At 36.6% G+C, this 19143-nt stretch overlaps 2 protein-coding genes across 3 annotated transcripts in view; both read right to left on the bottom strand.

Moving 5' to 3' along the window:
* The window catches only part of LOC139952486 (uncharacterized), a 28778-nt gene extending 10962 nt beyond the window's left edge, over nucleotides 1-17816 (bottom strand). For both annotated transcript variants that reach the window (XM_071951628.1, XM_071951626.1), the window contains exons 1-2: nucleotides 17463-17816; nucleotides 15977-16064 (exon numbers count right to left, since the gene is read on the bottom strand). In XM_071951628.1, the coding sequence (XP_071807729.1) occupies nucleotides 15977-16064; nucleotides 17463-17742 (368 nt within the window). In that variant the 5' untranslated portion in view covers nucleotides 17743-17816. The remainder of the gene's footprint in view (nucleotides 1-15976; nucleotides 16065-17462) is intronic.
* LOC139952636 (uncharacterized) lies at nucleotides 157-4444 on the bottom strand. The gene is made up of 3 exons (XM_071951840.1): nucleotides 3574-4444; nucleotides 2794-3014; nucleotides 157-2437 (listed from the first exon to the last, which is right to left on the bottom strand). The coding sequence occupies exons 1-3, from the start codon at nucleotides 3802-3804 to the stop codon at nucleotides 1708-1710; spliced, it is 1182 nt and encodes a 393-aa protein (XP_071807941.1). The 5' UTR covers nucleotides 3805-4444; the 3' UTR covers nucleotides 157-1707.
* Nucleotides 17817-19143: the final 1327 nt, after the last annotated feature.

Here is a 19143-nt window from a genome sequence, read left to right as displayed (position 1 = left end):
TGGTTTGGCTGACATACTCATGAATAATCAAAACAGCCTGCTACCAGGATGACTTGCAAGATGGTAGATTTCCATAGAGCTTATGAATATATGTATAAAACAGTGAAACATCTCCTTTTTTTGTGTGCATATTTTATACAAGTTTATTGTGCATCTTCAAAAATGATCTGAAAGAAAATAAAGTGAAGGTGATGAAAGTTTCAATGAGAAGACAAACAAATATTTGAGATAATAAATGTACAGTTAAAACAAAACTTGTTCTCACAAAATTTTGAAAATGTTACTTCTTTAATTGATTTTATTATCTTGGAACAGTCAGCAAAGTGAAACAATTGTCTGGTCTGATCAAAAAATAAATGACATTAAATAGCAGCCCTGGAATTTCACCTTTAAGAGGGCCAGGAAACTATCATTTTACATAGAGCACTTCTTTAAAAAAAATCTTAGAGTCGATAAGAAACTTTGGAAGAGGCATAAAGGCCAAGACCCAGGCCAACAGAGGGCTAATTCCTTTCTGAAAATTGTGACACACAAAGTTGCAAAGTTTTAATTTCGACAACAAATGAAATATAATTTCGCTGCAAGTATGACATGCTTTTATGAAGCATGTTTTATTTTTTTAAACAAACATTAAGCAATGCATAAACATTTTAAAGAACAGGTTAAAAATAGTAAGCTTCGTTTTTGGCCGTTTATTTTTTTCAAAAGAGTGCAATCCATTTAAAGGAAAGGTTAAAGTTTTAATTTCGACAACAAAAGAAATATAATTTTGCTGCAAGTATGACATGCTTTTATGAAGCATGTTTTATTTTTTAAAACAAACATTAAGCAATGCATAAACATTTTAAAGAACAGGTTAAAAATAGTAAGCTTCGTTTTTGGCCGTTTATTTTTTTCAAAAGAGTGCAATCCATTTAAAGGAAAGGTTAAAGTTTTAAACAGAGATTGATTAACACACTAGGTGCTAAGGATTACAAGATGCTCTCCAGGGCTCAAGTTTGGGGGAAACCCCACATTAAGACTGCAGGGATGGTAGCTCAACTAAAAAAGCGTTCTGTAACTGTTTGTTATAAAATCAATATGGTTAGAAAGATGTTGTAACTTGTAAAAGTAGAACACAATGATCTACACAAATATGCCTCGAAATTGCGTGGTTTTCGTTTTACCTCGTCGACAAACATCATTTATGGGAGTCAAAAATTTGACTCCCATAAATGGGCAATTGTGTTAGTACGCGACGTAAAATGAAAACCGTGCAATTTTGAGTGATACTTGTGTGGATCATTATATTCTACTTTTAAAACATCTTTCTAACCATATGCATTTCATAACAAACGGTTTCAAATGCTTTTCATAGACCAACTCGTCCAATCCAAGGCAATGTGTTCCTTTAAAACATGAAGAACACTATCTTCATGTACACAGTTTCATATTTGAGCTGTTTTTGGAACAAGCAATAAAAGATTTTTCTTAACTTTCCTATGGGTATTCAATACTCAACGTAATTGAAAGATAATTCATCATCATTCGGCATAGACTTGCGTCCGTGGCCGCCTCGAAAGATAATTGTATTTATCTAATTAAAATGCAGTAAGCTGTAACTTAAAAAGAAAAGACCCTGGACTTGTCAGGTCACAAGTTTATTGGCCAAGGCTAAAAAATAATGGCCTTGGGCCACTGACCCAGTGTCAAGTTGGAGCCCTGCTCTTATATAATGCTCTCATATTGTAACTGAAGTAGATCTCTCTGGAGTTGAGCATTCTGCCACATCATCTTATAAGCCTCCTCCTTCGCAGTCTCCGCCCTCCTCTTTGTCTGTAACACCAGCATCTTAGCCTTGTGCTCTGTCTGCGCTATCTGAAACATGGACGACTCATATGGAGACATTCCTTCAAGAACGTCAACATCTACATCGCTGTGCCGTTCCGCTGGAGGCTCACGGACGAAACTCCCGCCGTTGCCAAAGTCCCCCCAAGAGTCCCGATGACTTGCAAACGCACTTGAGAATCTTCTCCTTTGTGGCATATCGTGCCTTTCCATAGCAGGAAATGTACGCATCCTCTTGGCTGAATGCCACGGTCGGCTTGAGGAGTTCTTCTGCTGGCGTTGACCATCACTCCGGTTGAAGATGCTAGTGCTCACGGACACGGGTTGGTTATTGGGAACGACAGCTCTCTTTGGTAAGACATGTTCAGATCTTGATCTGAGTGGGGTCACTGCAACCGGGGTCGCTATTGTCTCCCCTGACTCTTCAGGCGTTGATTCAATTACATCAGGAAGAACATAATCAAATTCTAGTTCTTCTTTGATCGGTATCGACTCGATATCAGCATCAATTGAGTTTACTATTTCAGTTCCGCTTTCTTCATCGTTCTGCTCGTCTACATCGATCTCTTCGTTCTCAAGATTGATGCTAACTGTGAATTCGTTTGTTTCCCTGAAATAACAAAATTTAAAAAAAATTAAAAGCTTAATGTTGAAAAAAAAAATGTTTTTTTTTTATATAAAGTGCTTCGAAATATAGAATTTGAACTGCCTCTAACTACCGGGCAATCTCTGTGGTCTTGTTGGTAAGACACTGCTCTAGATTGGCAAAGGTCGTGGGTTCGAATCCCATCAGAGTAATATGCCTGTGATTTTTTTTCACAGAACTCGGGAAAGTACTTTCGTAAACAGTGCTTACACACATCGATGTAAGGGAAAGACCAAATAGTATTCTTCATCAAAGATGCAATTATAAGATTTGTTTTTTCTTCTTTTGGTCCACTGAGGGCAAACAAAATGACAGCGCACCTGTTTTTTCTAGCCTCCGCTAGTAGACGTTCATGCTCCTTATCGTCTGGATTGAGTTCCTCTTTGAAAGGTTTAATCATCTCATACACAAGGAAACTAGTATCATCGGGACGGATGACATTAGAGCCTGGAGCTGGAATATCTGCTCCCGAGTCCACACATGCCTTTAACCAAATACCAACTTCCTTCTTAGCTTTTAATTTCAGACGACGATACAAATCCTGAAAAAAAAATATAATAATAATAATTTAATATCACAAACAATTTGTTTTATTCACTAATTAGTACTTTGAAAAGAAAAAAACCCATCACCACTAATGGACAGCGCCCCTTTTTAAGCCGATTAAAAAGTCTGAAAACTTTTTTTACAGCTGTTTTTATGTATAAGGAAATTTATTGACTGATCATGAGAAATATGCCATGAACCAGTCACATGCCGTTTGAATTTTCTCTCTTATTATATTCATTCTCATTTTTTTGCACAGTTCCATTATTTGGTTATAATAGTAGGCCGGGTTTGAATATTATATCTATTGATTTTATAACAACTTGAGTAAAATATATAACTAATGATTTATTTATTATTTGCTTTTGCAACTAAATATTATTTGATTTATTTGTTTTGTTCTGAGATCCGTAATCCTAGTTTAAAAAAAAGCCTAATATGCATGATAATAAGGGGCCATTCATAATAGAAAATGTTCAAAAATGTCAATTTTTTTTTTAATTTTTTTTTTTAACATTGACTATCATGAATGGCCCCTTATGTGCATCATATACCTTCATCTGAGTGAAGTTACGTGGATGGGAAGCCATACGATGAAACCTCTTAGAGATAGTTGCCCAGGCTTTATATTTATCAGAGTTGCTCTTATGATCAGTCTTCCGGCTCTCCAAGATCCCGACGTAATCCGCAATCAGAGAGAGCAGCAACATCTTGTCCTCTTCACTGAAGTTGTCTGCTCGGGTCTTCTTTCCCGCACTCGTACTGCAAAGTCGACTCGAAAACATTTTTTACCTGTGTGTGTTTACTTTTCTGTACACACAATTCAATGAGCACTGATTTGACTACAGCACAGTTTCTCACATTGGATGATGACTCCACAGTTGTTGTTACAGGTTAAAACACATACCAGGTCTTAGTATGGTGCTAGTCCTGAACCAAGGTACACACTAGACTAGCATGAAATAGTTTAATGTTACAACAAAGCAGTGTAAACACCCCTGTGATACAGCATCATGTTCAGACAACAAAATGGTGAGAGCCAAAACACTGCTGTATGCCCCCACGTATGCCTAACACAGAACCCTTGATAACAAGCACAGGCCTACACAATACACTCAGCACTCAGGACAAGCTTGGGTGAGACATGCTATAGGCCTAAACACTACTGTGTATTATGTATGGGAGCATGGTTCAAAGTTGTCTACATCAATAAAACACACACACAGCCTAGCCAGCCAGTGAGCGCTTCGTGTGGAGGCGAGTATTATTTGTGGAGGGGTGCTGGCATTTTAGGAGGGGCACTGTAGTGTGCATAGAGAATGGTCCATGGTCTGTTTTTTCGCACTAACAGGTGCTATGTGCAGGTGTCTAGAGAAGTGTTGTGGAGCTAAAGGTGACATATTAAGAGGAAATGAGAGTTGAGACTCATATGATTTTCCAATTATTAATAAATTATTTTTATGCCAATTAAGGCTGCATCTCTCTGGCTATGGGGATGGCAATATTTAAAAATCCTGTTATTCTTTCATTTTTGAATGAACTTCAGTAAGATTTAATATTTACATATTTCATTTAAAAATTTATAAAGACTACGTTTCAATCATGCTCTTAATTAATCATAACAATTGCATACACCTTGTGTTTGCCACAAGCATGATGAGTAGGCTAAGGGTCTTTTCAGGAAGTGCCTCTCAACTTGTACGTAGGGCCCATGATTTTCTGTCTCAGATAAAGGCCTTAAAAAAACCTCACAAATCACCACTAATCCCCCACAAAAAGTAATTTACAGATTTCATTTTTTCCTCTGAAATGAATTAAAGAAACTGCACACCTCTGGTAACTGTCAAAATGGTGTATCCCAACATTACACATAAAATAACAAACAAACCTGTGAAATCTGGACTCAATTGGTCATCGAAAGCGCAAGAGAATTAATGAAAGAAAAGGCACCCTCGTTGCACAAATTTGTGTGCTTTCAGGTGCCTAATAAAACTTATTTTGCACCATCCAATCTTGACAGTTTGAACTCGTCTTTCAGACTCTACAGATCAACTGATTTTGATTACTATTCCTTAATCGTTTCAAATAAATTAATAGACTACTAATTACATTTTAAATCTTCCAGTATATGCAAAAAGACTTTTATATTGTTGTTTATTTATTCTTATTGACAGTATAGTTTCCATGCAAGGTCAGGCCTGAAACTTCACAGAAGCAACTAAAGGTGGTTGCCTCCATGCCCCATGCCTTGGTGCCCTTAAAATGCTATCCCAGTATAAATTTAAAACTTCCTCATAGGGTGCCCTTTACAAAGGAGACAAATGCCTTGAAGCCCATGCCCTTTCAAAAATGAAGCTTCGCATACAGGCCTGCAATATCCTTATTTTCAAAAAAACTTTTGAAAGAAATGTTCACTCCCAAACTACAAACTACTTACCATGAAATGGGTGGCAATGGTTTTTTGACCGACAACTTCCGCAGATGGTAACAACGACTTAAGCTGGTGATATACATGCTGCAAAATGCGACCCGTCTACAAATTCGGGTTTGGTATTTTATACCAACTGCGCTCAAGTCACAATGAAAAGGTGTTTTATGACAAACAAACTTTGTTTACAATACAAAGAATCGTGTTACTGAATTAAGAGTATCTTATAAACAGGCAAATCAAGACCGTCGGTTGATACTTCAATTTACTTGCAGCAGAGTCTGCTGCAGAGCAGACAAAGGTGTTTCCAGACGAAATGATATTGAGTTGGGGGGGGGGGGTAGGGGGCCCTAGTAATAGGTCATATAAACAAACATTCTTAAAATGGTCCGTTAATTATATAGGTCTTTTCTTTTTGAAGGCCTGCTGTTCAAGAATTTAGTACTAGGCATTGACTAAACATATCTAGACACCTACCGCAATGGCACCCGAGCATAAAAAGGATCCCTCCTCAATTGTATCACAACACTGGCATAAAGAGATGCATGTATCCGCTCCATCATTTAAGAAACATTCTTAAAATGGTCCGTTAATTATATAGGTCTTTTCTTTTTGAAGGCCTGCTGTTCAAGAATTTAGTACTAGGCATTGACTAAACATATCTAGACACCTACCGCAATGGCACCCGAGCATAAAAAGGATCCCTCCTCAATTGTATCACAACACTGGCATAAAGAGATGCATGTATCCGCTCCATCATTTAAGAAGCACGTAGAACAAACTTTGGCCTGATGCTCAACGCTGCTCCTGGCGTGCTGCAATTTACTCTCGCTGCTCAGTCTGCATCTTAACACTACATCAATGATTGTGACAGACGCTGAGCTCGTCGTACATCGTCGTTTACGACGGGATAGGCCAAAATAGAAAGTAAAAAACCAACCTCCACAACACAACTAAAATTCATCTCAGAGGCTCAATCTGGAACTCCTTTCACATTCTGTTCGTGATGAGCGCATTGATGGAACTGCCTACTTCACAATATTGATTCGGTACTCATTGAGTGTAACTTTGTACTCTACAAATGCGTGAACAAAATTGAACCTCTTCATAGCACAACACCATCTCATAATTGATAAGTGGACAGGCATCCACTATCCTTCATCAAGCAGTCCACATGGGTTTTTCTAATGATGGTGTATGCTTTCATACTATCACCTGCCATTAATAGAATTCTATTTGCCGAAAGGTTGTAAACAGTTGTTACTCTTGCATAGATACAATGTGTGTATTTGTAGAAGCATTAGGAAAGCAAGCCAAGGACAAAAAGCTGCGTTTGTTCCCAGTGGGTGTAGGTAAATTCCTCTGCAAACATGGGATTTTATTCTGGGCAGAAATAATCCATATCAACTGATTGTGGTTTTCATAGCCAGAGGGCACATGCTCAGGGTTTAACACTAATGCAAAAGATAACATGTTGTAATGGAATTCTTTTTTGGTTATCAAAGGTTTAACATGTAAGTCCTCTTACTTGGTCATTGTGTCAGGTTGAAAAGGAGGAAGGGAACATGGTGGAAAGAAAGAACTACCTGATTTCTTTTGCTCAAAAGATGGATTTGTAATTGGGTAGATTTAAATCTTTAAGAAGGGGAGAGATGCTAGAGGTCCATGTAAAATAAACCTTTCAAGTCGACATACAAGTAATTATCTTGTACACAATAATGATAAAAACGAATTTATATAGAGCTAAAAGTATCGCAATGCTATATTTGAAAAGTAAGGAAGAGTACAAGAGCAAGTGGGGAAAGAAGAGTCTTGTTTTACAACTTTCTAAGGCAAAATTCAAAGCCACTTAGTGTAACTTGTAAATGGATGGCTGCTGAAAACAAACACTCATCCATTTGTGATGTTCTATATAATAAGACAAGAAATACAGAGAAAGTGGGGGAAAGATGAAGCTTATTTGCATGTATTGTACAAGTTAACAATTTGGACACCCAGTTTTTAAATTTCAAGCGAATTTGTACACCCTTCCTGGCTTAAACCTTGTTTACATGGCAAACTTCATAACCATGAAACAATAATAATATTGATAACTATAATTGGATGGCTACTAAAAACAAACTCATCACTCATCAATTTCTGCTCTACATAAGAATTAAAGACTCCTTAAAGGGAAAGTGGGGGAAGATCACATAAGAACTTTTAAAAGGCAAACTTCAAAACCATTAGGTAAGTAATTGGACGTCTACTACAAACAAATACATCACTCTCTGCATCCATTTCTGGATGCTCATGAAATCATCACCTTTGTTTCAAGACTGAGGCTGTTAAATGGAAAACTGCAAAACTTCTGCCTGATGTTAAATTGCTATTATAAACAAAAACTCCCTAAATAAAAAAAAAGAGTGACTCTTTTAGCATAGAGCAACGGATATGCTCTTAGGCATTGTACTCACTTGTCCCCATCTGCTTGAAGTTTTAGAGAGTTAATTTGTGTTGAGTGGCAGTCAATTAACCAAGTGAGGTTTAGTTACAAGCTAATTAGTGAAAGTTGTTAGGCCATATGGGTGATTAGCCTTGTGTTAAGTGATAGACAGTATTGACCATTAATGCAACAGATTAGAAAACAACATTGTAAATAGTCTGAAGTTTATCCATTTTCATAGGCCTCAAACCATCTCAGAGCAAAGGAGCAAACTGTATGTCAGTAGTGAGTCTTAGACTTTGCCACTGGTGTAAAGTTTCAGAAGTGAATTTTCTTGTTTCTTGCAGGAAGTGCTCTTTACAGCTCGGGAAAAGAAGGGGTTGCATGCCCATAAAAACAAAAGGTTCAGGACTGGGCAATGGTGAAAGCCTAAACAGAAGTCCATTATATTTAAAAACATCTTTAGTTAATTTACAAATTTATTAGTAAATTTACTACCAACCCGGGAATGGGATCAAATGAGAATCAAATTGAACATGCATTATATATTTGTTTGCCTGAAAAAACATTGATTGCTTCAACTCAACATTTGAAATGAAAAGTTGATTAGAAATGTTACTTTACAGGCCTGTATGCTTCGTTTTTGAAAGGGCAAGGGCACCAAGGCATTTTCTCTTTGGCAAAGGGCACCTTATGAGGAAATTGTAAATTTCTTCTGGAGCATTTCAAGGGCACCAAGGCAATGGCAAGGGGCAACGGAGGCAATCGCCTCCGTTGCCTCCATGAAGTATCAGGCCTAAATGTACCAAAATAAAGTCAAAGGATCATAAGAGGGATTTGATTAAAGTTTTAAATACCTTACCTTTTACATGTATAGTATTCCGAGCAGGAACCAAGCGTCCTAAATTTCTTTGTAGTTTTGGTTTTCAAACCAGTTATCGGTTGTTTGATCTTTGCTAACGTACTACTTCCAACCATTTTTTTGCATTTTTTTTTGTAGCATTATCCTACAAGTCGGTGGTCACATCACCAAGTGAGCAGACTTAATAACTTCCAGCTTGGATTGCCTATCTTCCATGATCCATCGTCTAGATTATATTCCTCAGTTGTGAACAACCATCAGTTTCACGTCTTAAAATGCAACTTTGATGAGCACAGTGTCCAAAGAAAGTATGTTCTGAGATTTTTGTAACTACGGAATCATTACAACAAAAGACCAACACCAGACAGATCAAGATGAACAACAATAACACATTGTGCTCTGCATTCTAAGTGAGAGATTCTTTAGTTTTCAACAACAATAACAATCAATAGACAAACAATACTAGGTGATCCTTCAACTGGTATTAACAGCAGATGAAAGAGTTATTGATTCTATACTCTGGTCGCCTATCAATTATTTGTTTTTATTTACTTGGGATTCGATATCAAACCCTGAAAAAGTCAGGTCTCTAGACCAGTAAAGAAAGTCTTTCAAGTGTTAAGGTAGGGACAGACTTTTAGTGGGAAGTTTGCAGGAAAAGCTCTCCAGCTATGGACAATTAATTATTGGTTTATTTGCTTTATTTGGTTTATTAACACATTTCTAAAGTCAAGGCCAGGCCAGGTTGAATTTGAATTTCAAATGTAAACAAATAAATAAAAGGCACAAAAGCCAAGTCAAAAACCTTCTCCAAACTAAAAAAAAACTTTTTTTTAAATGGGTTTTATAATGATGTAGCATTTTATAGATGAGAACTTACTGAAAGAAGCATGTAACAAAAAAATTGACTATTTAGCATCAATTTCTACTAACCGTTTCTTTTTGCGTTTGAGCATCATGGCTCCAAAAGACACCCACTTTGAGCTGATTTTAGGCAGAGCCAGTGGAGAAATATTCCTTTTCCCAGTGTTTGCGCTGATTCCTTCTACTTTAAGATCACCTTCAGAATCTCTTGGCATTATTTTAGATGACTCTCTTGCATATAAACGCAACTTTAATGCAAGTCAGCTGATACAATTACCATGTTGGCGTACGACTGTTTGCTATAGTTTTGTTTTGCCTAAGATTCCCCTGCTCATTTTATTTCACTGAGATTAACGTTCACAATGAGATTACTCCATGATGTTGTCTTTTTATGTTGTCGTGTATCATAAACAAGTGTCTCTCACCAGAAACCGATTCTAACGTAGCATGTTGACTACTTCTCACAAGTTGTTAGCTTCCAATTCACATCATCTATTTGCATTTACACTAAAAAATATACCATTCCAACATCAAACCAGACAAGAACAAACCTTGTGCTGAAAGTCACTACAAAATAAAAACCATCAAACATCTATTTCTCAGGTTTGCGTCTAATCTCATTAAATATTAATTGAAAAATTCAAACGGGAACGCTCCATTCGGGCCAAAAGGGGGAGAAGTTCTGGCTGCTCCTCTGCCCTCTGTAGGATCTGAATCAATATTTCATTGATGGAATCTTGATAAACTATCGGAGCACTTCAGGAAATCAATGGAGAAAACACTTCAGAATACTAGGTCTGAAAAGGCTTGGACAATCCTATCAGTTTAGGCATTCGACCTCTGGCACATGTAGAACAAGATGTAGCAACATCTTTTTAAGTATACATGTACAAGCTGCAGATCAGGCCACTAACAAAGTAATGTGTGTTTTATGGGCCGCCTCGTAATTTATAGGCATACTTGTCATCTTTTGTAAATAGTGAAAACAAAAGTTACAAAGTGAACTACTTTGAAAGATTCAATAAATAGGTAACCATTACCGTAATGGCCTGGTGTGTCTAACCTAGCAGATCTTTCTTAAAGGCTTTTTAGCCTTCGAGAAACACTGTGTTGTGTTCAACGCTCTTAAAACAAAATGCCTTGAATAAAACACAAAGACTTAAACAAATAAATTGTACAACAAATTGGCTCATGCATGTATGCAAAAAAGAAGCTTGATATATCCAACCTTCTTCTGAATAAGAGCATCTTCTCATTGATCTGGCAAGGATGACCTTTGACCTGAAGTTTATCTTCTGTATCAGCTACATTCGAGAGAGGCAGGCTAACAACATGTCCAGTCGTAGTACGAGGTCGGAGAGACTTACTCTGAGGTCTCGTATAACGAGAATACCTCAAGAAGTGCTTGGATTTACTTGAAGACGTCTTGTAGAAGTTAGATGGAGACGTGTCCAAAGAAGTGCAGATGAAATGTTCAGTACTGTTACGCCTCATTGCGACAAATTTATTCTTAGGTTTGTTCAACTGAAAAAGAAGACTATCTGACAATGTCAGTCAGTATAAGCTGAACAACAAGATTGAAGGAAACTCTACAAATCAAACCACTGTGGTGATAATGACAATTCAAGCTTGATCATAATGACAACTCAAGCTGCGCTCCTGCATCCAGTTACTAAACTGTGATCAGAAAACACAGAAAATGTCATACCCGGATGACAGCAGAGCTAAATATATCGTAGTCGGCATAATGGGGGCCTATTGTCATTAAAGAACAATGACGCAGCGTACGAGATTCATCTCCTTCATCAGACAACTGTCTGCATCAATATGTTATATTTTCCATATAAAATTCTGAAAATCCATCTAGCAGACAAAGCTCCCACTCAGACCTATTCATATGATAAAATTATAACAATCTTCCTATGACGGCTACCGGGGATGTATTCTTGACATTTTCAGGAAGGGAAACGTATGACAGGGTGGTTTTGCTTTAGCAGCGCAGGTGAAACTAAGAAAGGAAAAAAAATTACATGATGGATGGAAGGATGCAGCTAGACTTTTACGTCAGTAAAATTGATTTCAGCCTCAAGCTAATTTTACTGTTCAAAATTAAATATTATAAATTAAAGAATGCAGAGAATCTACTACTGACTCAGGCAAGAACTTCATTTGCATACTTCCCTGAAATGTCTATAAAGAAATTCATGATTTCAGGGTAGTATGCAAATGAACTTCCGTGTAATTCATTTAAGTCATACACTGACAATTCCACAGTAAATTGAATTATGCATTACTACATATATTCACTTATTGCCAAACGGAGGAGAAATTGGTTCACGCAAGAGCATATTTTCTGTGTAATATGTATGAAAATGAACTGCTAAAATTAATAATACACTTCTGTTGTGTTTTTCAATTTTGTATAGCAGAAAAAAGGAAAGAAAGGGGAGAAATTAGCAGAAGTTCTTCCATTTGGAAAATCATTTGAAAAAAGGAGCAAATCAAGGTGAAACTGCTCCTACTGCGATTGACACAAAAAAGTAATTTTTTTTAAAGAAGTGGTTACGGAAAGGAATAACATAAATAAGTCCCAACATAAACTGACATCAACCTATTAAATTACAATAACGATAATATCAAAAGTTTACAACTTACTCTCTGTTTGACCAATCAGCACTATCAGTTCTTGGGTAGCCCATAGGAGTGGAAATATCATGGTTCTGTTTCAGCTGAGTGTAGCGAAGCCTCGGTCGTATCGTTCCACTTCTCACATCTTGCCGTGGCTCCCGAGAAGTGAGATTCCTCTCAATTGAGATGTCATTTTCTCCTATCTTTACTGAGAATCCCTTGAAGAATAATCCTGTCGTCTCTCTGATGGGTTTCATTGTGGAATAAACCGACGTGCCACAATTTTTATTGAGATAGCTCTAATCCATAGAGTCCGATGAGATAATATTTGCTTATCATGGTCATAAACTGGAGATGTTAGTCATTTGTAAAACAAAATGTCAATTAGCCTTAGGAGACTTACTTTAGATTGTTACAAAAGAATGTTGTGGTCGATCAGCTGGAAACAGTTCCCAAGGTTAGTCGATTTGGCTAGAGTTATATTCATAAACATAAAGAAGTAGTTTGTTCATCCTCTTCAAAAAGTTGTCGTGTTAACATGACCATTTTTAATTCGCATGTTTGATAACTGCTGATCATGACCCAGAAATATCCGGCTAATTAAAGCCATTCCAGTCAATTCTTGCTTGGAGTTTCAAATGTGTACATAAAATCATCTTACTTGAAGAAAACAATTCAAGTTGAAAAGTCCACGGCGCCCAAAGCATCCAACTAATTTCTGTTCAGTCATATGGAATATCAAAGATTCACTTAGCAGTCAGGTTAGCCAAGTGGTTTCTGTCCCTGCCTTCCACGTGGACCCGGTTCGATTCCTGGAGCAAAGCCTTGCATGTGGATGTTTTTTTTTTCAGTCCCTACCTGACTGCGTGGGTTTTCTTCCCATGTCTAAAGCTTGAAATTTCTACGTCTTCTCTACAACAACAAAGTTTGGTGTGATGTTTCCAATAGGATGCTTTGCCGACTATATTCAGATTCAGATTCAGACAGGATATGTAGCATGTTGATCCAAAGACAGTACTAGAGAAGATCTGTGAGGTTCATCTTGAACAGTAGTCTCATTATGTCAAAACTGTAGGGTTTACCTAAAGTCTTTCAGCCATGAGATTAAGATTCCTAGCTCTTCCTTTTTGCTTGAGGACAATGCTGCAAATCAGGAAAATCTTCTGGTCAACAAAAAGAGAACACTCCATATGAACGATACAATGATCAGGAGACGACATTCCAAGAAAGGGAAAGTTTTATCAACAACTGTTAAATAATACTCGGTAGACTATCATACTCATAGTTTCTGGAAAAAACAAATGATGAAAAAAAAAAAAAAAAAAGTTTTTTAATAAAATTATATCATTTCCAGAACGGGCCTTTCATAAGCCTGTGGTTTTTTTTGTATAGATATAAAGCTCTCTAATAACTCAGACGTATGCCAAAAAACAAGAGGAAAGATCAAGCAAGTAAAGCTTTTAACAAGTATTTTTGTTATTTTTCAACTGCGCACAAAGCAAGTACAATGCCTCAGACCACAGAAAGGTGGACTTTTTTATACTTCCCGGTGGCCTGTTTTTACTTCCCAGAATATTTGTGAATGTTTTGAAACACACTTGCTTATAATAACACCAACTCCACTTTGAAATATATAATAGGCAATCTAAGTATGTTGTCAGTGTACACTTTGTGCCAACAGTGCATGGTTTGAGCTGCTTTTACATGTATTTTATAAGCCATGGAGGTAGAAATAGTAAAACTAACACACATACCTTCAAGCGTTTTCCTACAATTATCGCTTTAGTTGCATGACCAATCATCATATAAATTTACATGAATGCCTTAGGGTGGCTGACTGCTGTTGTGCCAGTCGGACGGAGGTGGCAGGCTTGAATTGAAGTTTCCTAATCATCACCGGCAACACCAGCAGTGAAAGTTTCACACACCCTTCAATACTTTGAACACAGAGGTATTATCATCAGTATAAAGCCTACTCCATAGAGAGCATTAGTTCCAATCCCCAGCACACAATAATCCTGGTGAAATCCACCCACTACGCCATGGGGATTCAGCCCCCTTAAGTTATTTATAAGGCCATTGCAGGTATTCAAGGCACTAGTGGATTGGGAGCTATTCATTACCCCCTCGTAGGTATTTAGGATGAAAAGGTTCACTGATTTGACAAGAGTTGTGTGCTCCTATAATGAGACTAACAGAGCCTGTATGATCAATGAAGATTCTTACAGCCAATCACTGGTGAACGTAGCTCCATGGTGACTGGACTCACCGGGCGTAAAAAAATGAAATATAATTTTGTTTTAAACTCTCAAATTAAAGGCCCAATCATAATGTATTTGTTAGTGTCTGTTAGATTCACACATGCTATGGTGATAGTAGGCTATAGTATCAGCTAAATACTTGACATTCATATTTCAAGTGGTTTAAAGCAAGATTACAAAATTATACTGGACACAGCAAAGTGAACAAACATTATCTTTTTTGGTTGTACCCAGAGAAACAGATAATCATTAAAAGAAAACTACCTGGCAACTTACAAAGGTAGGTTGACTTTTGGAAAACTGATCTACAAACAAATATTGTTTTGCAACAGCATATTTTCAAATAATAATTACCATATATAGAGCTTTCTTTCACCTTCCCTATAAAAACTCAATGTTGTACCACAGAGAAGATATCATAAACCACAACAGCTTTTAAATGAAGACAAAATATTACCACAACAAGTCTAAGCAGAGACAAGAACTCCAAAACTTGGATTCAACGTCACTGTGACTTAACCTCCAGTAAATTATACTTGATAAAGTGATGAAGCATGGTAACTGGCTTTTGACACCTGAAACATTCCTGACAGATATTAACAACCAAGGAATCACACAATGATCATAATGCAGCTGCAGCTTAATGTGAAGACAGCTGGCTTACAGTTGTGAAAACTGTTTCAATTTATCATTCTCATGACAGCGTGAAATATGATTTACCCGATTGACCTCTGATATGGTGTAACTACTGTACCTTCAAACAGTAGCATTAATTGCTGTCTGAACCACTGGCCTTGAATTAACCCACGGCACCAACAGCAATTGCTGCGGTGTCCTGTGCTTTTGCTGTGGTGCCCCTTTTTTGTTTTTTGCATAGTTTCAATAAAAATTTACATTTCCTTATAGAAGCGCCCCTTACCAGAGGAAAATTGCTGGGCATGTTCAATAGAGAAGTTCAAGGCCTGGTCATATAAATAATAGGCTCCTAAATGGAATTTAAAAAAAAACCAAGCTTTTATGGAAAACAACCTTTGCAGTAACATCCAGTCTCAGGTACAAATATTTTCAGCAATGCCTTTCAACAATTTATCGTGAAGTCTTGTTCCACAGTGTGTCATGCAGACAATGTTATATTTCAATGACAAGTCACAGCCTATTTGATGTACGTTTAAGGTCAATAAACAATAAACAATTTAATAGCAACAGTTGGCATGACAACAATTAAATTGCTTGTTAATAGAAAGTCACTCATTCAGGTGGATGTAAATGGAGAGGGTATAATGGTATAGTTCATAGTAAAAGTAGCGCCTAAATGGTTAACAAAAAAAAAACTGTGAATACCACTGCATTCCCAAAGGCATGAATGAACACAAAATACGAGTTTGATTTTTGTCAGAGGTTTTACACAACAATAAGTAGACTGGGGGAGGGGGGGGGACGTGGGGGGGGGGGGGACGTAGGTGGTGGGGGAGGACAAAAGATGCCTTACCTTCCGCAAAAGTGTTTTTCAAAGAAGTTTGTCCAGGTGAGATCTTGTACTTCTAAATTCTCCCTGCAAACAGACATACTAACTGGTCCTGAGGAAAACATTTTAGGGATGAGATTTACTAAGTGTGAAACTTCCTGAAAATGGATTTGGGCTTGGATTCCCTCTTGTTCTATTTCTAGACGGTGAACCTCCAAATGATCGACTACAATACAAGGGTTTTGATACCTTTTGTAGATCAAGTGTTTTGGCTATGAATATGATGACACGATTTCCTACTCACTGTGAATGAAATTGTATGGAATTTACTGTAGACATTTTAGCTTCATTGGTCGTCAAGTTTTTGAGAACAAAATTGAGTAAATTGTTTAAAATCACAAAGCAATGTTTTCAGGAGAGTCCTTTGACTAGACTTCAATGTAATGTACATAATTGCTAAAATAATTTTAGGACTAGCCCTAGACTAGAGGTCTACTTGTTTCTAAAACTTTGTTGTACAGCACCTTGCAGCAAAAAAGCAATATTTTAAGGAAAACTTTCTGTCGTCACTATCTTTAAAGCCATTATACACTTTCGGTAAACAGTATTGTCCAAGTCCCACACTTCGTGTATCACAACTTATATATAAAATAACAATCCTGTGGAAATTTAGGCTCAATCGGACATCGGAGTCGGGAGAAAATAACGGGAAAACCTACTCCTGTTTTCGCGCGTTTCGCCGTGTCATGACATGTGTTTATAACAAATCCGTAATTCTCGTTAACGAGAATTTATATTGTTTTACCGTTTTCTCAAAAAGTAAAGCATTTCATGGACTAATATTTCAAGAGAAGTCTTTCACCATTACCTTCTGTAAACCCTGTAAATTATTTGTAAATCTGTGAACTTTTTTTTTTTTTCTGTACCGAAAGGGTCCAATGGCTTTAACTCATGCTTATTGTTAATCTGTGGACATGGTGTGTTTTGAAGTACAAAATCTTTACTTTGATGGCAACCATCTGACCATCATGACCAAACCCAACTTTCGGAAAAGTTTCCATATGGCGCCACCACTTTTTCATTCGAAATAAAATAATATAGTATCTAATTTACCTGATTGATATATCCCTTTTTGTAAAAATGAGTGAAAAAGTGGTGGCGCCATACGAAAAGTTATCCCAACTTTCTAATTTTAAATCGTATCATCTTGATCTTGATCTTGATTAGTTGATATGATGAATGATCGGTTCCTTACTAGGAACAACACTCAGGAAGGAGAGGCGAATGTATCAATATCAATATCACTATCAGACTATTTTATGAAACAAAAATAGAGCATAGATATGTGTATGGGGCTTACCAACCAACGTCATTATTATCACAAGTATAAAACTATTTTTTTAATTAAAATATTTTGTTAGTAGACTAGAATTTAGAAAAAAGAATTGTGTTAAATAAACAAATAGTTTATAAAACAAAAGACCAACAGTTGTAACGAGAGGATACTTACTTGTGTTATTGAGAAGTGTTTTGTTCTTAAAGCTAAGTTTTCTTCGTCGCTGAGCCAAAACACTTTCCGTAGACGAGATACTTAAATTACGACTACGACTGGCGCAATGTTGATTTACCGTCTGCTCCGTCAACAGCGGCTGCACGGTCAAAGTGACAATTTTCGGAGAAGTTCCCGACTCAGTTTTTGGTATTTCCCAGGCGCGAGAAGAGCTCGAAAGATAACTGTAGCTTTCCTTGGGTTTATTGGGACACCCCCGGTGCCACCAGTCGCCTTGCATCTTCAAAATTAACAAAGATGAGTCGGATTACAACAAATAGTTCAGACAACTTTCCTAAAATGTACCATCAGAATTTCCGCCATTTCAGAACGCCCTCTTCGTGCATGAAGAGAGAGCTCTCAGAAAGTTTTTACACCCAAGTCTGTGATTGGTTCTTCATTCCTACGTCACTCAATTTGCGTATTCATAACTCAAGCTAAAAACAGACACATAAATAGAGATTTCTATCCATTTTGTGGCTATAATCTGCCTTCTTTATTGTTTTTCCTCGTTACCAATGCTCAGAATGGATCCATTAATTATCAGGCTCCATAAAAACTATATACAACAATAATTCTGCAAATAACCTGCACCACACCAGAAATAAATGCCCTTGTTGTTAAGATATTTGGTTTTCTTCACACTACACTAACAACTCTTTAATTTCCTCACATTCTCACAAAGTGTTTCTCAAGTTTTTAAACTCACAATTACACAATTCACACAAAAAGCAAAATTTCCCTAATATTAATAAGTTCCTTTCGAAAAGTAGCTCATAGATTTTTTTCTTTCAAACAATATTTGTTTTAAATGTCACTCATATTTTGTCCATGTTCAAATATAAATACACACATTTATGACAGGGCATTGGTTTCTGATGTGATACACAATTTATAACAAACTCATTTATGTGTTATTCTTTTGTAATAATTATTGTGTACTTTTAAGCAATTCAAACTGGGCCAGACCATTCCTGTACAGGGGTTATTTAACTCTTTTTACTCTTGAAAATATATCATAGTTTACTTGCTGTGTACTGGTGCAAACACAGCAAACATTATATAGAATATCAGCACTTTTTTGTTACCTACTTAAGTACAAAATACTAGTCTTAGAAAGTCCGATTTTGAAAATAAAGGCCATTTTAAATTATACATTTTAACAAATTGCACCGAGTAAAAAAAATCCCCTTTACAAAAATGGTTCTGACCTCAGTTGGCTATATACAATATTTATACAACAAACAAAACAAAAAAGGAAAAAATAAGGCATTTTATTTATAACACATGATGTCTCGATTTACAAAAGCTAAATAGGTAATAGAATTGTTAACAGAAGGGAGAAAGTAGGAACAATGGAAGAAAACAAGTCAAGCTTCTTTTTGCAGTAAAAAGCAAAGATCATTAAAACATGATGCAGATTAGAGCGATAAGTGTCGATGCGTTAGTTTCTACAGCCACATACCTTTATACTAGAATACACAAGTACATGCAAATTTCAAGTCTGCCTTGCGAATTGTCATTCTTTATGCTGCAAATAATTTTATACAACCAAACTACAATCAATCTCAGACGATTTGTGTCAGAATAACATTTTAAAACGTTGGAGCTTAAAACGGTAATATCTTTCAGATGAATTTGG

The sequence above is a fragment of the Asterias amurensis genome, chromosome 20 (genome assembly GCF_032118995.1).
Source record: "Asterias amurensis chromosome 20, ASM3211899v1".
Lineage (NCBI taxonomy): Eukaryota > Metazoa > Echinodermata > Asteroidea > Forcipulatida > Asteriidae > Asterias > Asterias amurensis.
Note: the sequence above shows the minus strand (reverse complement) of the source record. Positions and strands in the feature narration are given on the sequence as shown.